The 23,915-nt window shown below is 48.3% G+C and overlaps 2 protein-coding genes across 4 annotated transcripts in view; one reads left to right on the forward strand and one right to left on the reverse strand.

Moving 5' to 3' along the window:
* Positions 1–1,469: 1,469 nt before the first annotated feature.
* eif3s6ip (eukaryotic translation initiation factor 3, subunit 6 interacting protein) lies at positions 1,470–8,437 on the forward strand. The gene is made up of 15 exons (XM_030378310.1): positions 1,470–1,662; positions 2,333–2,372; positions 2,469–2,679; positions 2,796–2,875; positions 3,098–3,159; positions 3,281–3,350; positions 3,448–3,521; positions 3,629–3,800; positions 4,177–4,331; positions 4,765–4,935; positions 6,033–6,166; positions 6,781–6,954; positions 7,576–7,765; positions 7,942–8,022; positions 8,204–8,437. Exons 1-15 carry the CDS (start codon positions 1,630–1,632, stop codon positions 8,327–8,329), a joined length of 1,773 nt encoding a protein of 590 aa, XP_030234170.1. The 5' UTR covers positions 1,470–1,629; the 3' UTR covers positions 8,330–8,437.
* Positions 8,438–9,084: 647 nt separating this feature from the next.
* cdh23 (cadherin-related 23) overlaps positions 9,085–23,915 on the reverse strand; it is a 182,591-nt gene continuing 167,760 nt past the window's right edge. For 2 of the 3 annotated variants that reach the window (XM_030378309.1, XM_030378308.1), the window contains 20 exons: positions 23,682–23,851; positions 22,722–22,859; positions 21,516–21,635; positions 20,832–21,009; positions 19,909–20,120; positions 19,074–19,268; positions 18,481–18,594; positions 17,321–17,450; positions 16,417–16,680; positions 15,963–16,124; positions 15,196–15,449; positions 13,983–14,080; positions 13,751–13,871; positions 13,413–13,492; positions 13,240–13,280; positions 13,061–13,121; positions 12,395–12,524; positions 11,523–11,642; positions 11,244–11,354; positions 9,085–10,366 (listed from right to left, as the gene is read on the reverse strand). In XM_030378309.1, coding sequence (XP_030234169.1) covers positions 10,013–10,366; positions 11,244–11,354; positions 11,523–11,642; positions 12,395–12,524; positions 13,061–13,121; positions 13,240–13,280; positions 13,413–13,492; positions 13,751–13,871; positions 13,983–14,080; positions 15,196–15,449; positions 15,963–16,124; positions 16,417–16,680; positions 17,321–17,450; positions 18,481–18,594; positions 19,074–19,268; positions 19,909–20,120; positions 20,832–21,009; positions 21,516–21,635; positions 22,722–22,859; positions 23,682–23,851 — 3,053 coding nt within the window. In that variant the 3' untranslated portion in view covers positions 9,085–10,012. The remainder of the gene's footprint in view (positions 10,367–11,243; positions 11,355–11,522; positions 11,643–12,394; positions 12,525–13,060; positions 13,122–13,239; positions 13,281–13,412; positions 13,493–13,750; positions 13,872–13,982; positions 14,081–15,195; positions 15,450–15,962; positions 16,125–16,416; positions 16,681–17,320; positions 17,451–18,480; positions 18,595–19,073; positions 19,269–19,908; positions 20,121–20,831; positions 21,010–21,515; positions 21,636–22,721; positions 22,860–23,681; positions 23,852–23,915) is intronic. The other variant, XM_030378307.1, reaches the window with a different exon arrangement.

Below are 23,915 nucleotides of genomic sequence, written 5' to 3' on the forward strand. Positions count from 1 at the left end.
ATGGTTTTTTTCATGACGACCAACAAAAAACAACAGTGTTACCCCTTACTTATGTTTCATTTGATAAAAACGACAGTGTTACCCCCTATGTTTTAATTGATAAATATCGACAGTGTTACCCCTTATGTTTTTTTCATGACAACCGATAAAAAAAACGACAGTGTTTTATCGGTACGTACCCCTTATGTTTCATTTGATAAAAACGATAGTGTTACCCCTCATGTTTCATTTGATTAAAACAACAGTGTTACCCCTTGTGTTTTTTTTAATGACGACCTAAGAAAAACAACAGTTTCGCCCCCTATGTTTTATTTGATAAATATTGACAGTGTTAGCCCTTTTGTATTTTTCATGACGACCAATAAAAAACAACAGTGTTACCCCTTATGTTTTTTTTCATGACGACCAATAAAAAACAACAGTGTTACCCAGGGACGCGGGAAGTTGGGGTGCTTAGGGTGCTGCAGCGGCCCCTGGCTGTAACTGCAAGTGAGAACGTTTTCTGAACAAATCAATACTTTTTTTATTTTTTGTATAACTTTATCATACAACATGATTTTTCATTAAATTATTGACATCCACCCTTTTTATGATATTTATCATATTATCGGTACTATGCTGATTTTACATAAGCATGTTGGTGTTCAACATCTGTTGTAGTGAACATTCTAAAACTGGTGTAAAATGTTGCTGCCATATTAATAGGCACGTTGAATGTTGAATGTGTGATTCTGGAATCCCGCACGTAAACTGGTTGGCAAAAAAAGAGCAAAGACGGGCGGTTCACTTGACGGAGAAACCGTCACTTTCCTCATATCAGACAACTCGTAACTCTGGAGGAAAATTAAGGCTTTCTATTATTGTCACTTTCCTTAGTAAACCTTTAGAAAGAGCCTCCTGAATCCTTGTTATAACGCTGTGTATAATCCCGGACCGCAACAGCTTGTCGGCATGTTGTTAGTGTGTGAAATTCAGCACAGTATCAGCCGAGTTTAGTCTAATTTCCACATTGTTTACTTGCTAACGTTTATGAATAACAGTGGCTAGTTGGCAGAACTATTTTTGCACCCCAGTAGAGTGTTTATCAGAGCGGATCCCTGAATGTGACGTCACCCGTCATCTCGTCTCTGTAAACAATGGATGTTGCGCAGAATTTATTATGACGTCATTATATAGATTCTCTCTCAGAACCCCCCCCTCGGACTGACTTCCCGCGTCCCTGTATATATATATATATATAAAAAATAAAATGAAAAAACATCTATGTGTTTGTGTGGGTGCGCGCGCGTGTGTGTGTCCCTGATTCCACTTATGAATAAGATTGACACCCATCTTTAATGTACTTCATAAGATGCATTGTCTTACTTCAGATGACGCTTACTGGCTGCAGCGTGTTGCCAGATTGGGCGGAAAATCTGGCCCAATATGGCAACACTGCATGGACCACAGGTCGGCGCTGCTGGCGGCATTCGAGGCATGCTACGATCCCACAATGCAACACTCTGGTGTAAACTCATCCGAGCCTCAGCCTCTTTCCGGTTCCTTTCAGTCGCCCGGCGCTAGTTGCGTGGTTATTCTCCTCACCGTTGACACCGATCATCTGGACAATACTGGAGTAATAGAGTCATCATGTCCTACCACGACGAGGAAGAGACCCCTGCGGTATATCTATATATCTATATTTTTCATTCGTTTAATATACGGACACGGATCACCGTTTAGGTGGATAAAAACGATAGACTTGATAGCTAGCTCGTTAGCCTAGCCACCAGAGCATAATACAGTAGCTAGCATACGGTCTGTGAGGATGTGAGGATAAACGTTCTGTGAGGATGATGAACGGTCTTTGAGCTGATGGGAATATAGTACATCTTTTCAAATCTTGTTCGTTAAATGTTAACTGGAATGCAATTATACAGGGCTTTTCTAACGAGTGGCCACTCAAAGCGCTTTACAATTATTGATTGACATTCACCCATTCATGCGCACGTTCACACACCGAAGGCGGTGTCAACCATGCAAGGCTACGGCCAGCTCGTCGGGAGCAGTAATAGGGTGAGGTGTCCTGCACAGGGACACCTCGACACGCCAGGGGGAGCTGGGATTGAACTAGTTACGTTCCTGTTACCAGCCAACCCGCTCTACCTCCCGAGCCAAAAACAGCCCCGTTGTGTTTAATCGTATGAGTGACTCGTTTAAGGGCCATTTGTGTAAACAATGAGAGCCCAAGTAAGCTAGGCCAGAATGCAATAGAAATAGAATATCCAAGGGATGGTGGTTTATTACTTTGACAGATCATTGACTAATTACAGCCTGTTTTATTTTTCTACAGTACGACCCCTATGACTACGACACACAGGGTACTCACACAGGTCAGTAAACACATTCTCAACCTAATTGAGTACCCAAAAGCAAGTTTTTATTTTGTGGCACGTTATACTTATGGTCGGACTACGTTTCCATTGCAGGGGACCCTAAAGCAGATCTGGCTTATGAGAGGCAGTACGAGCAACAGACCTACAGCGTCATCCCCGAGGTGATCAAGAACTTCCTCCAGTATTTCCACAAAACCACCACAGACCTCATCGATCAGAAGGTGTACGAGCTTCAGGCCAACCGCGTGTCCAGTGAGAGCATCGAGCAGAAGATCTACGAGATACAAGATGTCTATGAGAACAGGTATATACCCATTAAACATCTTTCCTGGAATCATGGCTGATTGTCTTATCATCAGCGTTGAGGCTCTCTGATGCTGATGGTTAACTCATCTCCTACCTTTTCCCCGACCCCGCCAGTTGGAACAAGCTGACGGATCGCTTCTTCAAGACTTCCCCCTGGCCCGAAGCTGAGGCCATTGCTTCTCTCGTGGGCAATGGTGACGAGATTAATCTTTATAATCGCACACATTGAATGTTGTTCATGTCCAATGGCTTATTTGTTGAAATCCTTAGTAGTAAAACTTTCAGCAAGCATGCAGAAAAAAATTACGTAAGAAGTCTCGTCAGCCAAATCGGTTTTAAATGTATCTTCACATTATGTGTGTAGGCTGGTGACTCAAAGCTAGCACTGTTAAATAATTTTCCACCTCATCCTTCAGATGCCGTCTTCATCATCCTGTATAAGGAGTTGTACTACAGACACATCTACGCCAAAGTCAGCGTGAGTGACCACTTTTAGCGTCTCACCTCACCTCGTATGATACCCGTAGCTCAAATTGAGAGGGCATCCATGTACCATGCCTGTAAACTAACATCACTGCATCAATTATCTTTTTCTCTAGGGCGGACCCACTCTGGACCAGAGATTTGAGTCATATTACAATTACTGCAACCTCTTCAACTACATTTTGAGTAAGTTAACATGGGTTTTCCCATACCGTTCATGAACCGATGGCAGTGTTGTTTTATGATGTGGTTCCAGTGAATTAAAGGTCTGTGTGTTATGCAGATGCCGATGGCCCCGCCCCTCTGGAGCTTCCCAACCAGTGGCTTTGGGACATCATCGATGAGTTTATTTATCAGGTATACCTCTTTTTATACTATTGTTGTTGCAAATATATTTAGTTTTTTTTATCTTTAGTTTTTTCACGGGAGTTTTGTGAAACGCTCTGTTTCCATTCTCTCAACAGTTCCAGTCGTTCAGCCAGTACCGCTGCAAGACGGCCAAGAAGTCAGAGGAAGAGATTGAGTTCCTGAGGAGCAACCCCAAGATCTGGAACGTCCACAGCGTCCTCAACGTTCTCCACTCGCTGGTGGACAAGAGTAACATCAACGGCCAGCTGGAGGTCTACACCAGTGGAGGTAAAGACCGCTCTTGAATATACTTGGTGTGTCATTTCCATTTAGATAGAGATGCTCATAGGAAATCTTTGTAGATGTTTGAATTGAATAAATGCAGCGGTTGGGTCAGGACATAGCTTTTCAAAAAGTGAATTGCGGAGGTAAAGGTAGCTTGCCTTCAGTGATATTTGAGTCTGTCAAAGATCAACATTAGCTGTCAATCATGTAAACTACATTGAACACACACACTCAGTCACTCACACAATCAAACACACACGCATGCACGCGCGCGCTAAATATAGAATTATTTGAACCATCGTTAACCCAATTTGGGAGTCAACAACACTAAATCTTTCCTTCAGTGTGACCTTGATGTTTGTGTGTTTTCCGGGGACAGGCGACCCAGAGAGTGTGGCCGGGGAGTACGGGCGCCACTCCCTCTACAAGATGCTGGGCTACTTCAGCCTGGTGGGGCTGCTGAGGCTCCACTCCCTCCTGGGAGATTACTACCAGGCCATCAAGGTCCTGGAGAACATTGAGCTCAACAAGAAGGTAGAGCCCAAGCCCCTGTCTGAAGGGCCTCACCCATCTACCATACGGGTCACAGCCTCCCCCTTATCGCCCCCCTCCCTCACCCTCTTACGCATTATTTTTATGCTGTACATCCTGGCACTTAATAGTACTTAGGATCATGCAGTATCTTATCCTAGCTATCTTTGTTGTGTAAAGGGAATGGGTTAACCTAACATTTGTTAGTGCTTGGCAGCTGTTTCTATGAACATCCTTACTGTACCGACAGCGATATATTGTTGTTTCTTTCTTCTGATAAATGTACTCATTCTTAGTAGCTTTGAATAAAATCATCTGCTAAATGTAATGTAAATGTTGAGGGATAAGCGGCAGTGTGACGGTTTCCTCCTTCCTCTGGGTTCTCTCCCACAGCCTCCCTGACCCCGTTGTTTCATCTCCTGTTTCTCCTCCCCAGAGTATGTACTCGCGTGTGCCCGAGTGCCAGATCACCACCTACTACTATGTGGGCTTCGCCTACCTGATGATGAGGAGGTACCAGGACGCCATCCGCGTGTTCGCAAACATTCTGCTGTACATCCAGAGGACCAGGAACATGTTCCAGAGGTCCACGTACAAATACGAGATGGTCAGTGTTTACCACTGCTGCTGCGTGGTGGCAATGCTTTTGGATTTAAAGGGGTGATATTAGGTCATAAGGTGATAGTGTAGCCTAAAAATTGTTAGTGCTTGGCACTTCTCTAAAACATCCTTGCTGTACGGCCAGCGATATGTTGTTGTTTCTCTTTCTTCTGACATATGTATTTATTATAAGTCCCTTTGGATAAAAGCGTCTCCTAAATGGGATTAGCCATTACAAGCTGTTTGAAAATCTGCCCTTTCCTGCGTTTTAGTGACATCAGAATAACTGATGAATAATAATAACTGAATAATAATAAGCTAATCACACTCGATAGCATAACATCCCCCCTTTAACTCTCGAGTTTGTTCTTTTTAAAATGTTTATATAAACATGGGTATATATATGTATATATTAGAGCTGTCAATTAAACGCGTTATTAACGGCGTTAACGCAAACCAATTTTGACGGCGTTACATTTTTTATCGCGCGATTAACGCAATTATATTTAAAAAAAAAAGATTTTTTTTTTTTTCTTTGGCTCAAAACAAAGAAGCAGTAGCCTGACTGCAAATGACATTTGTTCAAAGCAGTCGTTTAATTGCACTATAGGCTCTTTTTTTGTATCGTCCTGTTTTGATCAGTATATGCCAATGTTGTTATCAATAAAATATCATTTGCACAAGGCAAGCCGATGCACTTCACCATGTTGATAAGAGAATTAAAATGAGAAGAATTATGGGACAAAAAAATCAAGGGATATTTAGCATAGAAAAATAATTTGTGATTAATTGCGATTAATCGTGAGTTAACTATGACATTAATGCGATTAATCACGATTAAATATTTTAATCGCTTGACAGCTCTAGTATATATATATTTTTAATAATGCAGTACAAAATGCCAGTGTATTGTCAGATGTTTGTAGAACCAACTCTACAACGTCCACGTTTTACCTTCTGCAAGCACGAGTGAGATTTCTTCGCCATCGTTTGCCTCCCAGTTACTGTATCTTTTAAATACCCAAATGTCCTGAAACTCTCCTTCCCTGTGGGTCTCTTGAGTCTGGATGATTCTGAAACATGGCTGTCCGTCCGTCCCCTCAGATCAACAAGCAGAACGAGCAGATGCACGGCCTGCTGGCCATCGCCCTCACCATGTACCCCATGCGAATCGACGAGAGCATTCACACCCAGCTCAGGGAGAAGTACGGAGACAAGATGCTGCGCATGCAGAAGGGGTGAGGAGGCCACTCATCACACACAGGGTGAAGCCATCACGTGTTCCGGCCTCGCCTTAACTCTATAGCTTGTCTATGTGGTTGTATCATTAGAGATGTTTCGATACCTTTTTTTTTTTCCTTCCATATACCGATTCTGATTCCTGAATTTGAGTATCGGCCGATACCGAGTATATTCCGACACAGCATCTAGCATTATAACTACTGATGGCACTTGTTCTTATTGAAGGGTTTTTTTTACGATGAAAGCGATGTAAAGTCGGTTCCCTTACTGTCAAAAATAAAATCAGAACTAGATCATTTACATTTCTAACCTATTATTCTAGCAATATATTTGTATTCTTGTAATTTAACGTCCAAGCATCCGTGTATTCCGTCTTCCGCAGACGCGTTTCCCATTCCGACTTTCCAGCTCCAGCCGTTAACATATGCAGCATAACTCTGTAGTGTTTGTTATGTGGCCTTCCTTTAATTACAAATTGTATATTACTATAATATTGATTGTTTTTGGTGTTTCCCAGCCTCACCTGTAGGTGGCATTAAAGAAGACGCAGTTGGAATCCTAAAACATGAACAATGTGTTCTAACAGCGCCTTTGTCCTTGTCCTCCCCAGAGACCTGCAGGTGTTTGAGGAGCAGTTCAGCTTCGCCTGCCCCAAGTTCCTGTCGCCGGTGGTGCCCAACTACGACAACGTGCACCCCAACTACCACAAGGAGCCCTTCCAGCAGCAGCTCAAGGTGTTCGCTGAGGAGGTCCAGCAGCAGGCCCAGCTGTCCACCATCCGCAGGTAGGGGGCGCTGACTCCCCACACTGCTATGATGATTGTGGTGTTTCAGTCAAACTGGGCTGTTGCCGTCAGACTGGGGTGTCGGCTTAAACTGTGGCGTTGCCATTCAACGTTTCCATCGGCTCTTGTAATCAAATGGGATATTGGCACTTGCGTTGCAAAATTAACGTGGTGTTTTAATATGCAACCCTGAATTTTCGTTTGCGAAATGGTCCCATTTATCCGCCAGGGGACAGCTGTTACTTTAAGACCTCAGGCCTCCTCGCTTCACTCTTATTCAGTTTACTGAATTCATTGAATGACACTGAGGTGTCGGCTTAGCTCAGGAGGTAGAGCAGTTGTCTTGTAACCGAAAGGTTGCTAGTTCGATCCTCAGCTCAGAGTGTTGATGTGTCCCTGAGCAAGACACTTAACCCTAACTGCTCCTGACGAGCTGGCTGTCGCCTTGCATGGTTGACTCTGCCGTCGGTGTGTCAATGTGTGTATTAACCGATGTAATTCGCTTTGGATAAAAGCGTCTGCTAAATGCCCTAATTGTAATTGATTGAGCCCCTGGTTGGCGTTATAGTGGGGAGGTGAATCACACCCATGTATAACAGTTGTTGTGTGTGCTTGCCTCAGCTTCCTGAAGCTGTACACCACCATGCCAGTGGCCAAGCTGGCGGGCTTCCTGGACATGTCGGAGCAGGAGTTCCGCATCCAGCTGCTGGTCTTCAAGCACAAGATGAAGAACCTGGTGTGGACGAGCGGCATCTCCGCCCTGGACGGAGAGTTCCAGTCTGCCTCCGAGGTGGACTTCTACATCGACAAGGTGTGTGTTTGGGTTCAGCCAGGGCAAATGTCTCTATGAACATCCTTACAGTGCCAACAGCGATATATGGTTGTTTCTCTTTCTTCTGACAAATGTACTTATTCTAAGTAGCTGTGTGTATGTTTTTTTAATGCACTGTTTAACACTGTTTTTCCCTCCTTGATGTTTGCCTCCAGGACATGATCCACATCGCTGACACCAAGGTCGCCCGGCGCTATGGAGACTTCTTCATCAGACAGATCCACAAGTTTGAGGAAGTAAGTGGATCTACTTGTACTGGTCATTAAAGCAGCACTATGAGCCTCCCCCACTTTGTTACTGGTACTCTACTCTAAACCAGTACCGTGAGCCTCCCTAGTGTTGGTGCTTGTACTGGTACTGTTAACCTCCCATGTGTTGGTGCCAGCATGGCGGTTAACGTCTCCCTTCTCTCTGCAGTTGAACAGGACCCTGAAGAAGATGGCCGCCGGTGGGACCACCACGGCCGCTGCCGCCACCGCTACCGCCGCCGTCGCCGTAGTCGCAGCCACTGCCACAATAGCAGGGACCGCCACGGCCCGGTGAGGGTAGAGAGACCCTTGGAGAGACCACCACGGAGAACACCACGCCTGATTGATAAATCGCTTTTCTATCCCAGTTGAAAACCAATAAAATATAGAGGTGTGCTGGTAATCAATTGTCTTGATTTATTTCCACTCTCAACCCGGTTCGACCCCGCTAAAATCTCAATTCACTGAGTATTTACGTTAATTTGTTTGGAGACCAGCGTTTTATTCAGTTATTTACGATGGATTGCATATTTGTGCTTTTATCTGTGCTACAGCATGCTCTCTCTCGATTGACCCAAGTCTCCGCAAGTTGCATATTTATTTTATTACATCTTCAAACAACATTTGCCAACACAAATTCCACGGGCCTGGGGGACAATGATTGAAAAAAAAAAGAAGGTACAAAATGGGGGTTATAAAACACCACCAGTGGGCAACCGACTCTTTACACAGGCCGACCCGACAACACGATCACCGTAGCACAATGTACACACTCCAAACATCCACAACTGATCTCAACAGTTTTGGTAAGCCGGCATTTTCTTCCAAAAATATTTTTTAATCCTGTTACACTTTCTTTTTTATATTTTCTATCAAATAAAAAAATAAAGCAAAAACTGCTCATTTTGAGCATTGATTCTTTTACACCAGCAGGTGGCAGTGTTTTTCTTTTAGTGAACATAGGGCCTTCTCCAGAGTTAGTTGTTTACCCCAGGTCGGTACAGGGCTTAAATCTTTTTTTGCTGTGGCCCATCTTCACATTATCTTGTCCATGTTTTTTTCATTAAGAGATCAAGTCTCTCAAGCAACAGTGAGTGGTCTCCTTGAACACCATTGGTTGATTCTGTCCAATAGAACGCAGGCGTGGCTAATGGCAGAATCTGTCTAACCCTGGCCCCCTGCTGACGAATCGTCCTTCTCAACAGGACTTGACATCACTTAGGTTTACATCGGAGCCTCTTGGTACGAAACAAAGAACGCGATCGAGAAACCGTTATTGTGTATAGTTCTGAGCGTTGATCTGAAACATCGGCTCCTTTTTATCGACATGTAGTCCTCGCATCCACAGGTGTTCAATAATGATTGTTTCCTCATATCAATTAAAAAAATCTAAAGATTTGTGTGACTTTCCGACCCCTTGAATGGCCATTCGCTGGTGCGCCTGTGCTACCGTCTGTGTGTCTGCATGCTTGCGTGAGTGTGTGCAGTCCGAAAGATCGAGTGGGGACGTTAAGAGATGGAGCGCCATGGAGACCGTCTTGCGTTGATCGCTTAGCAACATCGGGTTCAGCTTCCTGTCCGTCTCCTGCTGGGCTGTGTCTCCGGGTCGAACCGTGAGCCAAGTAGCCACAGTAACCACCAACTGAACCGTCTGACGTCTTCAAGTGGCACCACAAGTTAAGCATCAAACTCACTCCCTGCCTCCCCTCTGCCTCCCCTCTGCCTCCCCTCTGCCTCCCCTCTGCCTCCCCTCTGCCTCCCCTCTGCCTCCCCTCTGCCTCCAAGTACCCAGGGAGGTCCGTCTCATCTGCTTTTCATCCAACGCTTTCTAAACGACTCCCACCCCTCCCAAGATGGACGCCCTGTGTGGGCCGGAACAGGGGTGAGGGCTGAGTGGGTGGGTGGGGTTACTGGGTGGGGCTTCCCTCAAGGACACAAACACACGGCGGCGCTCTCAGACCAGCGAGGCCTCGGCTAGTCATAACTCGGTGACCTCCAGGGGGCTGCCGGACAGGGGGTGGGCGCCCTTATTGCGGTGCAGCGGCGTGGACTTGGCCGACTCGGTGCGGGCGTTGCGCTCGGCGTACGGCGAGCCGCCGTCGCTGTCGGCGTTCAGCGCCTCCAGGGAGCGCGCCAGCGCCCGCTGGTCGTCCTCGGGCAGGCTGTTGTGGTCCGAGGTCAGCAGCGTGCCCGTGCTGCCGTGCACCACGTGCACGCCCTCGGGACCCCGCATCTCGAGCGGGAGCTTGTGCTTGAAGCGCAGCGTGCCGCGCCCGCCGCCACCGGAGCTCAGGCGGTCCTCGTCCTCCTCGTCCAGGTCGCTCTGGATCAGCTGGGAGCCGGGGGAGGGACCAGGAAACAGGAAGTACAGTTAGACAGGGAGCAGGCGGGATCAGAAGGGAGGAACAAGAAACAGAGAGTACAGTTAGACAGGGAGCAGGCGGGATCAGAGGGCGGGAACAGGAAACAGAAAGTAGAGTTAGAGAGGGAAAAAGGAAATACATTCAGAGAGGGGAACATGAGTCCTGCTTGGGTCGTTTCAGACTGAAGGCCACACTTGAACTACAAAAGAGTAAACATTGGAGGTGATGACATACAAATAGTGTCATGTAGAGAAGTTGTAAGGTGCTCGTGAGGAAGATATGGTTCAGGTTCACAGAGCTCAGGAAAGTGAAAAGAAGTGAGAAGAGGGGGTCATGTACACGATACGCAAGTCGTAAGCAAGGATTCATTGCAGAGTGAGAGAGTAGTTGGATTACAGTCTAGAACACAACAACCAGCATTGGCTAAGCCTGAATCAGACTTGGTCCCACAATATCCTCATTTTGTAAAAATAATGTTAATAATATCTGTTTTAATAAGATACATTCGTCTGATTGCATGATTCATGAAATGTCTTAAATTGTACGTTGTGGCAAGTCCTAATCATCACATTTGTTGTTCTGTCAAGATCTGCATGATTATTGATTATGTTGAGCTCAGGTCTGATTCAAGCCAGCAAAGTGAGAGAAGCAGTGAGGGGAAGGCAGAAGGGTTAGAATTGAAGCAGAACACGGAGCTTCTGAGGGGAGGAACGACGTGATCTACAGACTTCGCCATCTAGTGGTGAGTGAGAGGAACAGCAGCACAGCGGTGCGAAAAGCGCCCTCTAGCGGCGAAGGAGAGAAAGAGCAGCGGTGGTGCGGCACCGGCTGCCGCTCCGAGCCCACCTCCGTGACCGACGAGTGGTCTCCCTGGCTGGTCGATTTAGTGACCAGTCGGGCTGCAAAGAGCCCCTTCAACCTCAGGTAGTCGTCCAGAACCACCTTGAGCAGGGAGCCCTGATGGGAATCGCAGTAACCATGAGAAAAACGCCCGCACAACATCAACCAACATTAACCTGTCCCTTATTGTCTGCCTCCAGACCTCGTCCCCCTCTGTGTTGGTCGGGACAGAGGAGTTCCGTGATGTGGTGGTGTGTTGATAATGTGTGTGGGCCCGTCTCTCACCTTGATGGGCCCGTCCCTCATGATGTGTCCCAGCTTAGCGATGTTGTCGTACTCCTGGATCGCCGCCCGCAGGTAGTGGTCGTCTTCTGGCTTGGCCTGGGGCTCCCGGCCAAAGGTACCCTTTAAGTCAAAAACACACACACACACACACACACACACACACACACACACACACACACACACACACACACACACACACACACACACACACACACACACACACACAGTTTGAAATGCAGTCTTGTTGAGGAAACAGCTGTGTAATAGGAGTGACAGAGGGGTCAAGCTGAATCAAGGGGGCTCATGTAAACCTTGGTGGCTCATGTACACACACACACACACACACACACACACACACACACACACACACACACACACACACACACACACACACACACACACACACACACACAGAGTTTGAAATGTAGTCCCGGTGAAGACACAGCTGGGTAATGGGAGTGACAGGGGGGTCAGGCTGAATCTCGGTGGCTCATGTAAACCATCAAGAATGATGACCCCCTCCGACGGTTCAGCCGAGGCACATAAAGGCTGAAGCTAAGCATGATTCATGAACAAATAGTGAACCCGTGTGCTTGTGTGTGTGCGTGTGCGTGTGCGTGTGCGTGTGTGTGTGTGTGTGTGTGTGTGTGTGAGAGACAGAGACAGAGTGTGTGTGTGTGTGTGTGTGTGTGTGGTGTGTGTGTTTGAGTGCTTCCTGGCCCTGACACTAGGAATCAGGCCACAGCCAGCTCTATCTCTGTAAGTGGACCTGGAGTGGATATTGAGGGGACGTGTGTGCGGGCGGGGCTTGGGGGGGGGGGGGGGGGTACTGACGTGTGTGCGGGCGGGGCTGGGGGGGGGGGGGTACTGACGTGTGTGCGGGCGGGGCTGTTCCACAGGTCGCTGATCTCGCTCAGGTCCCCCGGCAGGTCGTCCTCGTGGTCCGCCTGCGCTGCCAGCTCCAGGTTGCGGCAGAAGGGGTCCAGCCAGACCGGGTTCGCCCTGGGGGGGGGGGGGGGTCAGTCGGTCAGGGGGGTGCTGAGAAACCAAGTGAACGCACGCTACATGTACCGTGTACAGACAATGTAGACACACCTGTCTGTACCAGAGTCTGTCTTGCTCATTTGACGTGAGCTGTACTGGCTGATCAATATCTTTGAATGCCTACAATGTACGCACTTATTGTAAAAATAGTACATAGCATTGAATAGCATCTTATCCTAGCTATCTTTGTTGTATGAGGGGCATGGGTTAACCTAGCAATTGTTAGGGCTTGGCACTTTCTTTTATGAACATCCTTACTGCACCGACAGCAATGTATTATTTCTCTTTCTTCTGAGAAATGGTCGCTTTGGATAAAGACGTCTTGTAAATGCCCTAATTGTTAATGTAATTGTACTATGTCATTAGTATTTAATGGCTATTCAACATGTGTGGATAAACCCCTCGAAACTAAACCCATGAAGGAAAGACCTGTTGTAATCCCAAAGTGTTGATGTGAGAGTGTATGTAAGGCGTTGCGTAGGTCCACCGCTCACCCCTCAAAAGAGTACTTGTTTGTGTTGGGCATATCCAGGACGTCCATAAGACCCTGGTTCCCTAGAAACACAACACCATGAGACACGTGACAAATATCACCTTGCAAGTCAACGTGTAACGCATGACTCCATCTTGCTGTTAACCGCTGGGAAACCTTAGCCTGCTGTCTGCATCTCACCTGTAGAGCCGGCCACTATGGCTTTGAGCTTCCTCTTGTGTCTGGTAGAAACACACAAGATATCATAGGGGTAAACGCATTGACACTTTGAAATGATCACATTATTTCGTCAGCGGCTCCTGAGGAACGATGCTATTGAGGTGCTTGGTGATGCGAGGACACACGACACTCACACAGTCCGGAAGTGCCAGCTCATGGTGGCGAACAGAATGCCCACCAAGCACAGCAGGACAGCCAGGATAATGATGACCAGCTGGAAGAGAGGAGGATTCAACAACACACCCAAAGGCTGCTGGGAAATGTAGTTCTAGGAAATGTAGTTCTGTGAAACGAGTTCTGGGAAATTATCTCAAAGAGCAATCAAATTCAGTAGTTAGCGAGAAGGGATATTTCCACTGAAAACATGACAAGCACTAAAGAAGAAGTCCTTGTTGTGAAACCGTAACGAGAGCCACATAGTCAGCGTGTTTTTGCGGTCTTAGCCTCTTCCCATCACCTCCCCCTCTCTCACCTGCAGCGTTGAGAAGTCGTCCGGCGCCTTCCCGCTGACAGCAGGCTGGACGTCCAAGACGTTGTGGGTCCTGAACAGGTTCCTGAGCTGCTCCTTGTTCTCGTCGATCATCTGGATGACCCTGCGTGGGCGAACCCCGGGGACAAAGCGTTCAGAGGGCAGCACGGCCACATCACAACGCAGGGCAGAGTAATGACATGGCTCAGCTCTTTGGGCTGTTCTGAGGTCAGACCTTTCGACGTCGAGGATGCGGTTGGTATGCTTGTTCACCACGTGGATCAGCACGTCCGTCTGGGAAAAGTTCACCACGCCGTTCTTGTTCACATGGAACTGAGGAAAGAGGAGAGCCACAGTGAAATGTGGGACCGCTTCCAAATGCTTTAGTGCAACATCCTTGTTTGGGACATTCTTGCAACTTGTGGGGCAATTGCAATTGCTAGTTTTGTTCAGTTTTTTCATGGCTAATAAAACTAACCCTAACCCTAAACCTGTGTTAATACTACCGGTAATATGGTTCAACTGTTTAATTGTGGATACTGCTAACTGTGTTAAATAATGATTCTATTCACCTGGGGTTATTTAACCCCAACACCACTTGTCAACTTATTTGCATTGTAGGAGTCCCCCTCTCGAAGCAGTACGCGTGCTAGTATTTAGTATCCAATTACAATAAAACACATTGTGTTCGAAATCGTTCCCTATTCACTCACTCACTATTCCCTATTTATGTTCGTGATATAGCGTGCACTATGTAGGGAACGAAAAAACGAGAATTCGGACACTGCGCTGAACATTTCTAAAAGGTCCTTTGCGTCAGTAAATGCGCCGGGTATTTGTGTGACGCAGACAGACGCGCCCACACCATGTAAACAAACCGGGCACTCACGAGGAAAGCTGGAGGTTGTATTGATGTTAAGTGTTACATTTCCTTGATCAAGGTTTTTTGTTATTAATTTTGAATGTTACAATTTCTATGTTAAATCCAAAATAAATTGTTGACATTTCTAAACGAAAGCCGGAGACTCCATCATAGTTTTCGCGGTTATTCAGCTTCTTCTTCTCCTCCGGAAAAACACGACCACATTGCATGGTGGTATACGGGAGTAACATGTAGGGAACATCGCATGTACACTCAAATTTGGGGTATTTTAAGTGCACTATATAGTGCATGAAATTAACCACTGAGAATTCGAACACCACTACAAAATGGCGAGCACCCTATATAGTGCACTATATCCGTGATAGGGAACGATTTCGAACACAGCTACAGACAGAAACAAATGGGGAAATTGTCCAAAAGTAAACCAGGTGAAAAGAAGGAGTAATCAAAACAGTTGGCAGGAGTTAAACTAATGAGGACACACAGGGACAACAAGAGCCCAGGTGAACAGAAGTGCATGGAATTGGAGGACTTCAAAGTTGAAGGTGAGTCCTTGGCCCCACACCTGCACATCATCGGTGTTGACGATGGCGCCGGTGATGTTGGACAGCAGCTTGATGAACTCGTCTTGGAAGAGGCGCACATTCTCGGGGATGTCGTTGATCATGATCTTGACGCGCTGGTCATCCCGCAGGATGTAGATGCCCACGACGGCCATGTCGCTGTTGCCCGCCTCGTCGCAGGCCAGCACCTCCAGCTGGAAATAGCCGGGGTCGTACGCCCTGAACAGGTCGTAGGTTCGGATAACGCCTGTGTTGTCTAGGAGACGCCCAGGAAGGAAAGAGAGGCAAGTCATATACGCTTTAATTCGAGACCGGTGGCTTACGCCGGGATTCCACCGGACGCATTAAGGCTGCGGGTACGGCTGGGCCGTGGAACGGATGCGACTTCTGCCCTGCGTGCATTTCCACCGGGGGCGTTACGGCAGCGCATCGCTGCTTTGCGAGCCAGCCGTATTCACGCAAGATCACGAGATCACGCAATAATCCTAAACCTAATGTAGTCACCTTCCACTCCCAAAACGACTGCAATTAAATGCCAAGCTTTGTCCTTCCGTCCACCTAAAGGCCGTTAGAGGAACTTAACATGGGTTTATGGGGGCGTTTCACTTCCTTTCCTTGCGTACGGGGACATTTCACGTGATCTGCTGGATCACTAGATCCCAAATATACTGACACCTGTCTGCAGTGGGTCTCCTGCCCCACACGAGGCCTCTTGTCAGTGTGTCCGTGTGTATGGGCGAGGAGGACGAGGAGAGGCTTGCGGCTGTACCTATGATGAAGATGTCTCCCATATCCTCGGTGTCGTTGGACTGCAGCCGGATGTACTGGATGGTGACGATGTGGTAGCGCACCACGCTGTTGTTGCCGATGTCGTTGTCCACCGCCATCACCCTGATCAGCTCTGAGCCCACCTTAGCATCCGCCGCCACGCCTGAGAGAGAGAGAGAGAGAGAGAGAGAGAGAGAGAGAGAGAGAGAGAGAGAGAGAGAGAGAGAGAGAGAGAGAGAGACCCAATGACACAGAAGCAGGATTCGCACTCCGATTATCCAATTTTCATCTGGATAGCTAATGTAACTGTAAGGCCTACAGATTAACAGGACATGTTTAACCTTGACTAACATACTAACCTTTCACCAGACACCATCCTGTCGCATTCCAACCAGAAGCACTCAACACACTCAACAAACCCAATTGACTGGCTCTGTTCCCCTCCGTCCCCTTACCGGCCGTGTACTCCTTCTTGACGAAGCGAGGCGACTGGTCGTTGATGTCCTCCAGGTAGATGTTGACCTCCTGCAGGGTGGGGTCCCGGCCGGGGTCCAGCGCCCGGGCCCAGGAGGCCCTCTGCGCCCGGACGGGGGTCCAGCTCCGGTTGCTGGAGGCCTTGACGATGATGGTGTACACAGGCTTCTCCTCCCGGTCCAGGTCCCTCCTCACACTGAGCACTCCTGATATGTTCAGCTCAAAGTTACCCTCGCCGCTCCCTCCTGGGGACAGAGGGGGGGAGAGAGAGAGAGAGAGAGAGAGAGAGAGAGAGAGAGAGAGAGAGAGAGAGAGAGAGAGAGAGAGAGAGAGAGAGAGAGAGAGAGGAATCGTATTAAGACCATCATGAGACCACTCTAACTTCTAGCAGTTAGCAGAGTAGGAGGGATAACAGAGGCATGGGTCTCTCGATGTGGATTCAGACAGTACTATCTACAGCTGGAGATCCAGGATGAGAAAGGCAGAGGGGGAGAGATGGGCAGAGGGGAGAGATGGGCAGAGGAAGAGAGAGAGGCAGAGGAAGAGAGAGAGGCAGAGGGGGAGAGAGAGGCAGAGGGAGAGAGAGGGGCAGAGGGAGAGAGATGGGCAGAGGGAGAGAGAGAGGCAGAGGGAGAGAGAGAGAGGCAGAGGGGAGAAATGGCAGAGGAAGAGAGAGAGAGGGGCAGAGGGAGAAAGAGAGGCAGAGGGAGAAAGAGAGGCAGAGGGAGAGAGAGAGAGGCAGAGGGAGAGAGAGAGGCAGAGGGAGAGAGAGGCAGAGGGAGAGACAGAGGCAGAGGGAGAGAGAGAGGCAGAGGGAGAGAGAGGCAGAGGGAGAGAGAGGCAGAGGGAGAGAGAGGCAGAGGGAGAGAGAGAGGCAGCAGTCACCTGCGATGAAGTAGTATACCACAGCGTTGGAGCCCTCGTCTGCGTCCACAGCTCCGGTCACGTTGCCCACCATGGTCCCAGGGTCAGAGTGCTCTGGAACAGTCAGGACCTGGTAGGGCAGGCTGCCCCGCTGAGACACAAGCAACCACAGAATAGTATTAACTAGGGCTGTCAAGCGATTAAAAAAATTAATCTAATTAATTACAGCCTATTTGATTAATTCATCTAAATTAATCGCATACTTGCATTTTTCCGAGAAAGTATTTCAAAATAATTTAATTCAAGTAAATTATAGCAGATGAGTGATTCAAAGAATAATAGACATAATAGAGTTTAAAGTTCAATGTCTCTTTCATCTAAAACATGTCTTTCATTAACCTAGGGTGCATTTTAAGATCAAATTATTAACATTTCCATCTCACTCAAGATTCAATGCATCTCAGTCGAGTGTGGCTTGACGAGGCTGGCTGCTAGCGCCAGCTCCAGGGGCTGTGGCTATTCTTTAATATGTCCATGGTGGCAGCTCGTACCTGCGAGCTTGCTACCAAATGTTTTGCGTTGAGGTGGTATCTAAGGGTTGATGAACTCCGGTGATAGGAAAATTCCTTACTACAGAGATTGCAGATAACGGTGTTCCTATCTACAGTTCCGTCAGGGAGTCGTTTAAACTTGAATTTTCCGTTCACGGGGCCGAGCAGCGTCTTCTCGTCTGCCTCTATTTTGTTTCAATCAACGCAAATGACACAACGGGTCAAAGGGCACTATAGAAGCGCGATTAATCTGTGTTATTTTTTCAGTGATTAATTAATCAAAATTAACGCCTTAATTTGACAGCCCTAGTGTTAACCATTAACCACCATTAATTCATTAACCACCCCTTTTTACCTGAAGATATGAGCGGATATTGAAGGGGATTATGCGTGGGATGTTTCTTATCCTAGCTATCTTTGTTGTATACGGTGAATGGGTCAACCTAGCGATTGTCAGCACTTGGCACTTGTTTCTATGAACATCCTTACCGTACCGATATATTGTTGGTTCTCCTTCTTCTGAGAAATGTACTTATTGTAAGTTGCTTTGCATATAAGCATCTGCTAAGTGCCCTAAATGTAAATATTAATGGGCGAAAACTGTGAACGAGTGCTGTAGTTTCAACTGACCGGTGGTTTGAGGAAGACGGGCTCATTGTCGTCGATGTCCAGCAGCACCACTTGCAGGGGCTGTGTGGTCTCGTAGGGCACAGGCTGGCCCAGGTCGTAGGCCACCAGGATCAGCTGGGACGCAAACATACACAGCCCATGAGGACATGAACCGACGGCAGCAACATACGGCATGGTTAAGACAGCGAACATACGGCACGATTCAGACGGCAAACTGAAGTGGCTTTTCTGCTGTCTTTGTCTTCCAACAGTAACAGGTAAGGATAGGCGGATGTTTTCCAGTGTTTTTTAGACAGCGGGAATCGAAACCACTGACCTCGGCAGGGACAGTACCACTCCAAAAAAAAGTAATCCTAAAAAAAAAGCATTTTGAACTACAAAACATATCCACGTTTTAGGTTTTAAATCTACCTTAGCATTGATGTTACAGGATCTTTGGATTTTGTTAGAGTCCTGAAGACACACACACACACACACACACACACACACACACACACACACACACACACACACACACACACACACACACACACACACACACATACACACACACACACACACACACAGACACACACACACAGCCCGGGACTCACGCCGTGCTGGCTCTGCTTCTCGCGGTCCAGCCTGACCGCGGTGGTGATGGCTCCGGTGAGGGCGTTGATGTGGAAGTTCTCCCAGTCCCGGTTGCCGGCGCCCGTCTGCAGGAAGGCGTAGCGCACCTCGCCGTTCACGCCCTCGTCCACGTCCGTGGCCAGCACCGAGCACACCTCCAGGCCCGCGGGCCTCTCCTGGGGAGGGGGGGGGGGGCACCCACACACACACACACACACACACACACACACACACACACACACACACACACACACACACAGAGGGAGACGCACACACACGCAGAGGTAGAGGCACACACACACACACACACACACACACGCAAAATTCAGTAAAATTTGCACATCCGGCATTTACTGTGATTTGAGGCAGACACAAACACGCACATACACACGCAGCTCACGCACACAAGCAGATGTAGATGCAGGCAAACACACACACAGACGCAAATTCAGACACCCAAAAATATAACTTCAGACCTGGAATTAAATATGATTCCAGGCACACACACACATGTACACACGTGACCCCCATGTGACTCCCCTCACAAAAACACACACACGTGCACACACACACACACACACGTGCACACACACACAAGACACATCGTTCACACACCAACACCAGCGCACGCACACTGCTCACACACACACACACACACACACACCTCGCCCACACAAACACAGGCACAGACCCAATGCTCCCACACACAGTGCTCCTACACACCCACAAAAACGTGCACACACACACACCGCTCCCACACAATCACAGCGCTCCCACACACACTGCTCCCACACACACACAGCCCTCCCAACAGACCTCATAGATCTTGACGGTGGTCCCGTTGGTGGGCCAGATGAAGACGGGCCGGTTGTCGTTGACGTCGATGATGGTGATGAGCAGGAAGGCGTGGCCGCTCAGGGCAGGGCTGCCCTTGTCGGTGGCCGTCACCGTCAGGTTGAAGCGCTCCGAGGACTGCAGCAGCCGGCGGGACCGCACCAGCCCGGTGTCCACGTCCAGGGAGAACACCTCTTCGGGGGGGGGGGGGGGTGGGGGCAGAAGTTGGGTGAGGGAGGGCCACACCAACTACATCTCAGTCGGAGGCTAACCCTAACCCCACCCCCCCCAGCCTCTAGGTGGTTCACGGTAGAGACTATCGTTTAGTTCCTCCAGCGGCCTCTAGGTGGTTTGCTGTAGAGACTAGCGTGTAGTTCCTCCAGCGGCCTCTAGGTGGTTTACTGGAGAGACTAGCGTGTAGTTCCTCCAGTGGCCTCTAGGTGGTTTACTGGAGAGACTAGCGTGTAGTCAATAGTCAATGAAAAAAATAAATTTCTTTCGTTGATGTGTGTGTATTAATGTGTGTGTGTTTGGGTGTATTTGTGTATTTGTGTGTGTGTGTGTGTGTGTGTGTGTGTTTAAGTGTGTATAGGTGTGTGGACACGTTTATGTATGTGTGTTTGTAATTGTGCATGTGTGTGTGTGTATGTATGTGTATGTATATGTGTGTATATGTGTATAAATGTGGGTAGAGTATATGTGTATGTGTAGTATGTGTATGTACAGTATATGTACATGTGTATGCAGAGGTTGTGTGTGTGTGTGTATGTGTGTGCATGCGTTTGTGTCTGTGTATACGTTTGTGTGTGTGTGTAGTGGGGTACCTGCTGCGGGCCCCTGCATGCTGTAGGTGTGTGTCTGTGTATAAGTGTGCATGTGTGTGTAGTGTGTGCAGGGTGTTGTACCTGCGCCAGCCCCCTGCATGCTGTAGGTGAGCAGGCCGTTCTCGCCCTCGTCCAGGTCGGTGGCGGACAGCGTGATGATGGAGGTGCCGCTGGGCTCGTTCTCGAACACGCTGGTGTTGAAGGCGCGCCGGGCGAAGCGCGGCCGGTAGTCGTTGACGTCCAGCACCGTCACCAGGACCTTCGACCGGGACACACACAAGCCCAGGGTAGAGGATGTGGAGAGGATGCGTAGAGTTGTCGTCATGGAACATTGCCACGACAACAGCGACGTTGGAATAGTGGTTGTTGACTGAATTATAAAATGATGTGTCGTTATGGGGAGATGTAGTTGTGTTTGAAACTGCGGGACGTTGCAAAACAAGGTTTTTATATGCCTAGGTTACGGTACATTTACGTTTTTACTGCAAAAAAATATCCCATGATGCATTACAAGCCCTATGAAAGATTGAACATCACAGAGAATGTCTCAAATGTACCGGGCAGGATAATGTACACAATCAACATGATGATAATATGGCTACGGACAGAGAACGAAGTGTAGCGGCGGAAACATCCATTAAAATAAAACTCCACAGTGGAAAAGAGCAGTATAAAGCTGCTAAAAAAATGGCAGTGCTATCTCCGCTATCAACCACATGGGAATCCTGACCCGCATGACCCCCTGACCTTTGCCCTGGCCCCTACCTGCACTGAGTTCTCGCGGCGGTTGTTGGGGCTGCCCCCGGGGTTGTCCCTGGCAACGGCCGTCAGGGTGTAGTGGTCCTTGCTCTCTCGGTCCAGCGGAGACAGGATGTAGATGTCTCCCTATGACAGAGGGAGCTCCGTGAGCAGGAAGCAGAGGTGGGGCGCCACAATGCTTCTGTTTGCATTCCAGAGGAGGACGTGTGGGTTTGTGGGTGTAAGTGTGTGTGTGCGTGCGAGTGCTTGTGTGTGTCAGTGTGTGTCAGTGTGTGTGTGGTGGTGCGTGTGTTTGTGTGTCTATGTGTGCGTGTGTGTGTGTTGGTGTGGTTGTGGGTTTGGGCGCGTGCGTATGTGTGTGTGTGTGTGTGTGTGTGTGTGTGTGTGTGTGTGTGTGTGTGTGTGTGAGAGTGAGGGTGTGTGAGGGTGTGTGAGGGTGTGTGAGGGTGTTGGGGTATGGGTGTGTCAGTGTGTTGTCCCGGTCTTTGTGGAGTAAGAAGACATAGACCAGATAGGTCAAATACTCTATCATTTTGTTTTGAATTGCCGGTCCAGGTAGTATTGTACCATGATGTCGTCATTGTAAGCGTGTTCAACAATGAGCTCATTCGACAGTTCTGGTTGAATTCATAATTCAAAATAAGATAGAGAAACCTAGATAGAAACCTGTGCTTTCCAAGATTAATTTCATCATTAAAATCAGGGCATACAAATGTAGAAAAATGTAGCCTCTCTCATACTTCACTCAGTTACATTTACATTCTGAGCATTTAGCAAACGCTTTTATCCAAAGCAACTTACAATAAGTACAATAAATACACACAATCCTTTTTTGTATTAGCGTATAAAAATTGCCAATAGAGAACTAGGATGTGAAAGTGTGCTGGTGTTTGTGTATGTGTGCTCGCTCCCTTCTGCATGTGCATGTGTCCCCTTATGGATGTGTGTGCACGTGTGTGTGCCCACATCTAGAGGGTCTCGAAACGTGTGTGTGTGTGAGGGCTCCCTTCTGCATATGTCCCCTTAAACATGTGTGTGCACGTGTGTGTCCTTTTGCATGTGTGTGTGTGTGTGTGCGCGCACTTGCGGAGCCTTCCTTGTTCTGCATGAGAGCATTCGTGCGTGCGTGCGTGCGTGCGTGGGTGATTGTGAGCCCATATGTGTGTGTGTGTGTGTGCGTGCGCTCATGCACGCAGCTGTGTGTGTACTCACAGAGCTGGGTCTGATCCCGAACTTGCCCTCGCCGTCCACCAGGCTGTACTCGATGACGGCGAAGAGGCCGGAGTCTGCGTCGGTGGCGCTGACCCTTATGACGATGGTGCCCAGATCGATGTCCTCGTACAGCGGCCTCTGTAACGGTGACACACGCGGTTAAAGGTTAAAGGTTGTATCAGCGATTCTAGGCCGAAACATAAATGATCACATTCATCTGATCTTTCCTCACGATCCGCTAGCTGCCCGCCCCATAAGCAGGCCGTCAAGAAAACACGTCTCTGTAGACAGCCTATGCCCCGAGATCGTACACAAAAACAAATGGTACTACCAACTGCTCAAAGCATAAATAAATCGTATTCCAACCAATCACCGACAAGGGGTGGGTATTGTGGGGTTTTGCTCTGCGTCTGTTTTTACTGGATGCACGAAACACGGAAGGGAGGGGCGAGCTGGCTCTGTTTGTTTGGGATCTCGCTTCAAATACCAACTGATGTGACGTTGCCTAACATCGCTGCTACAACCTTTAAGACTCTCTCAGAGCTGTCGACCCTCTGTGTCCCCCAATTAGCACGGATGTTAAAAGTGTGACCCACTAAAGTATTAAGTGTCTGACTGTTAAAAAAGTTGTGAAATAGTTATAAGGGCCATTTGCGATTTTTTTTGCAGAACATAAAACACAAGCTCAGGAATCCTTTACCACTGAACCTCGCTCAGATGTGTTTTTATACATATAATTAACTTAACGACTCGCTCTCAGGGCCAACATTTTCGAGGCACGTATCCGCATTCTCTAAAACTCTGCCATCTGGCCGGTGGAGTGATATGACAGAGCTGAAGTGCTCTTGAAAGCGAGCGACGGGCTAAATATACAGCGGCGGTCATTAAGCAGCAGGCCGCTCCACTTAGCGGACCCACCGGGTCGGCCAGCTGCCCCCCTCCCCCCTGGCGGCGCGCTACCTGATAGGAGGGCTGGGTGAAGACGGGATTGTTGTCGTTGACGTCCACGATGCGCATGAAGACGGGCAGCTCGGCGATGCGGGGGGGGCTGCCGTGGTCCTTCGCCCGGATGGTGAAGTTCAGCCACTGGACCTGCTCGAAGTCCACCGTGCGGTTGGCCACGATCTTGCCTGCCAAACATACGTTGTTGCTGTCAGTCTGGGAGTGCCTTGATTGGGCCGTGATTGGTTCTGG

This window comes from Gadus morhua, chromosome 15 (genome assembly GCF_902167405.1).
Source record: "Gadus morhua chromosome 15, gadMor3.0, whole genome shotgun sequence".
NCBI lineage: Eukaryota > Metazoa > Chordata > Actinopteri > Gadiformes > Gadidae > Gadus > Gadus morhua.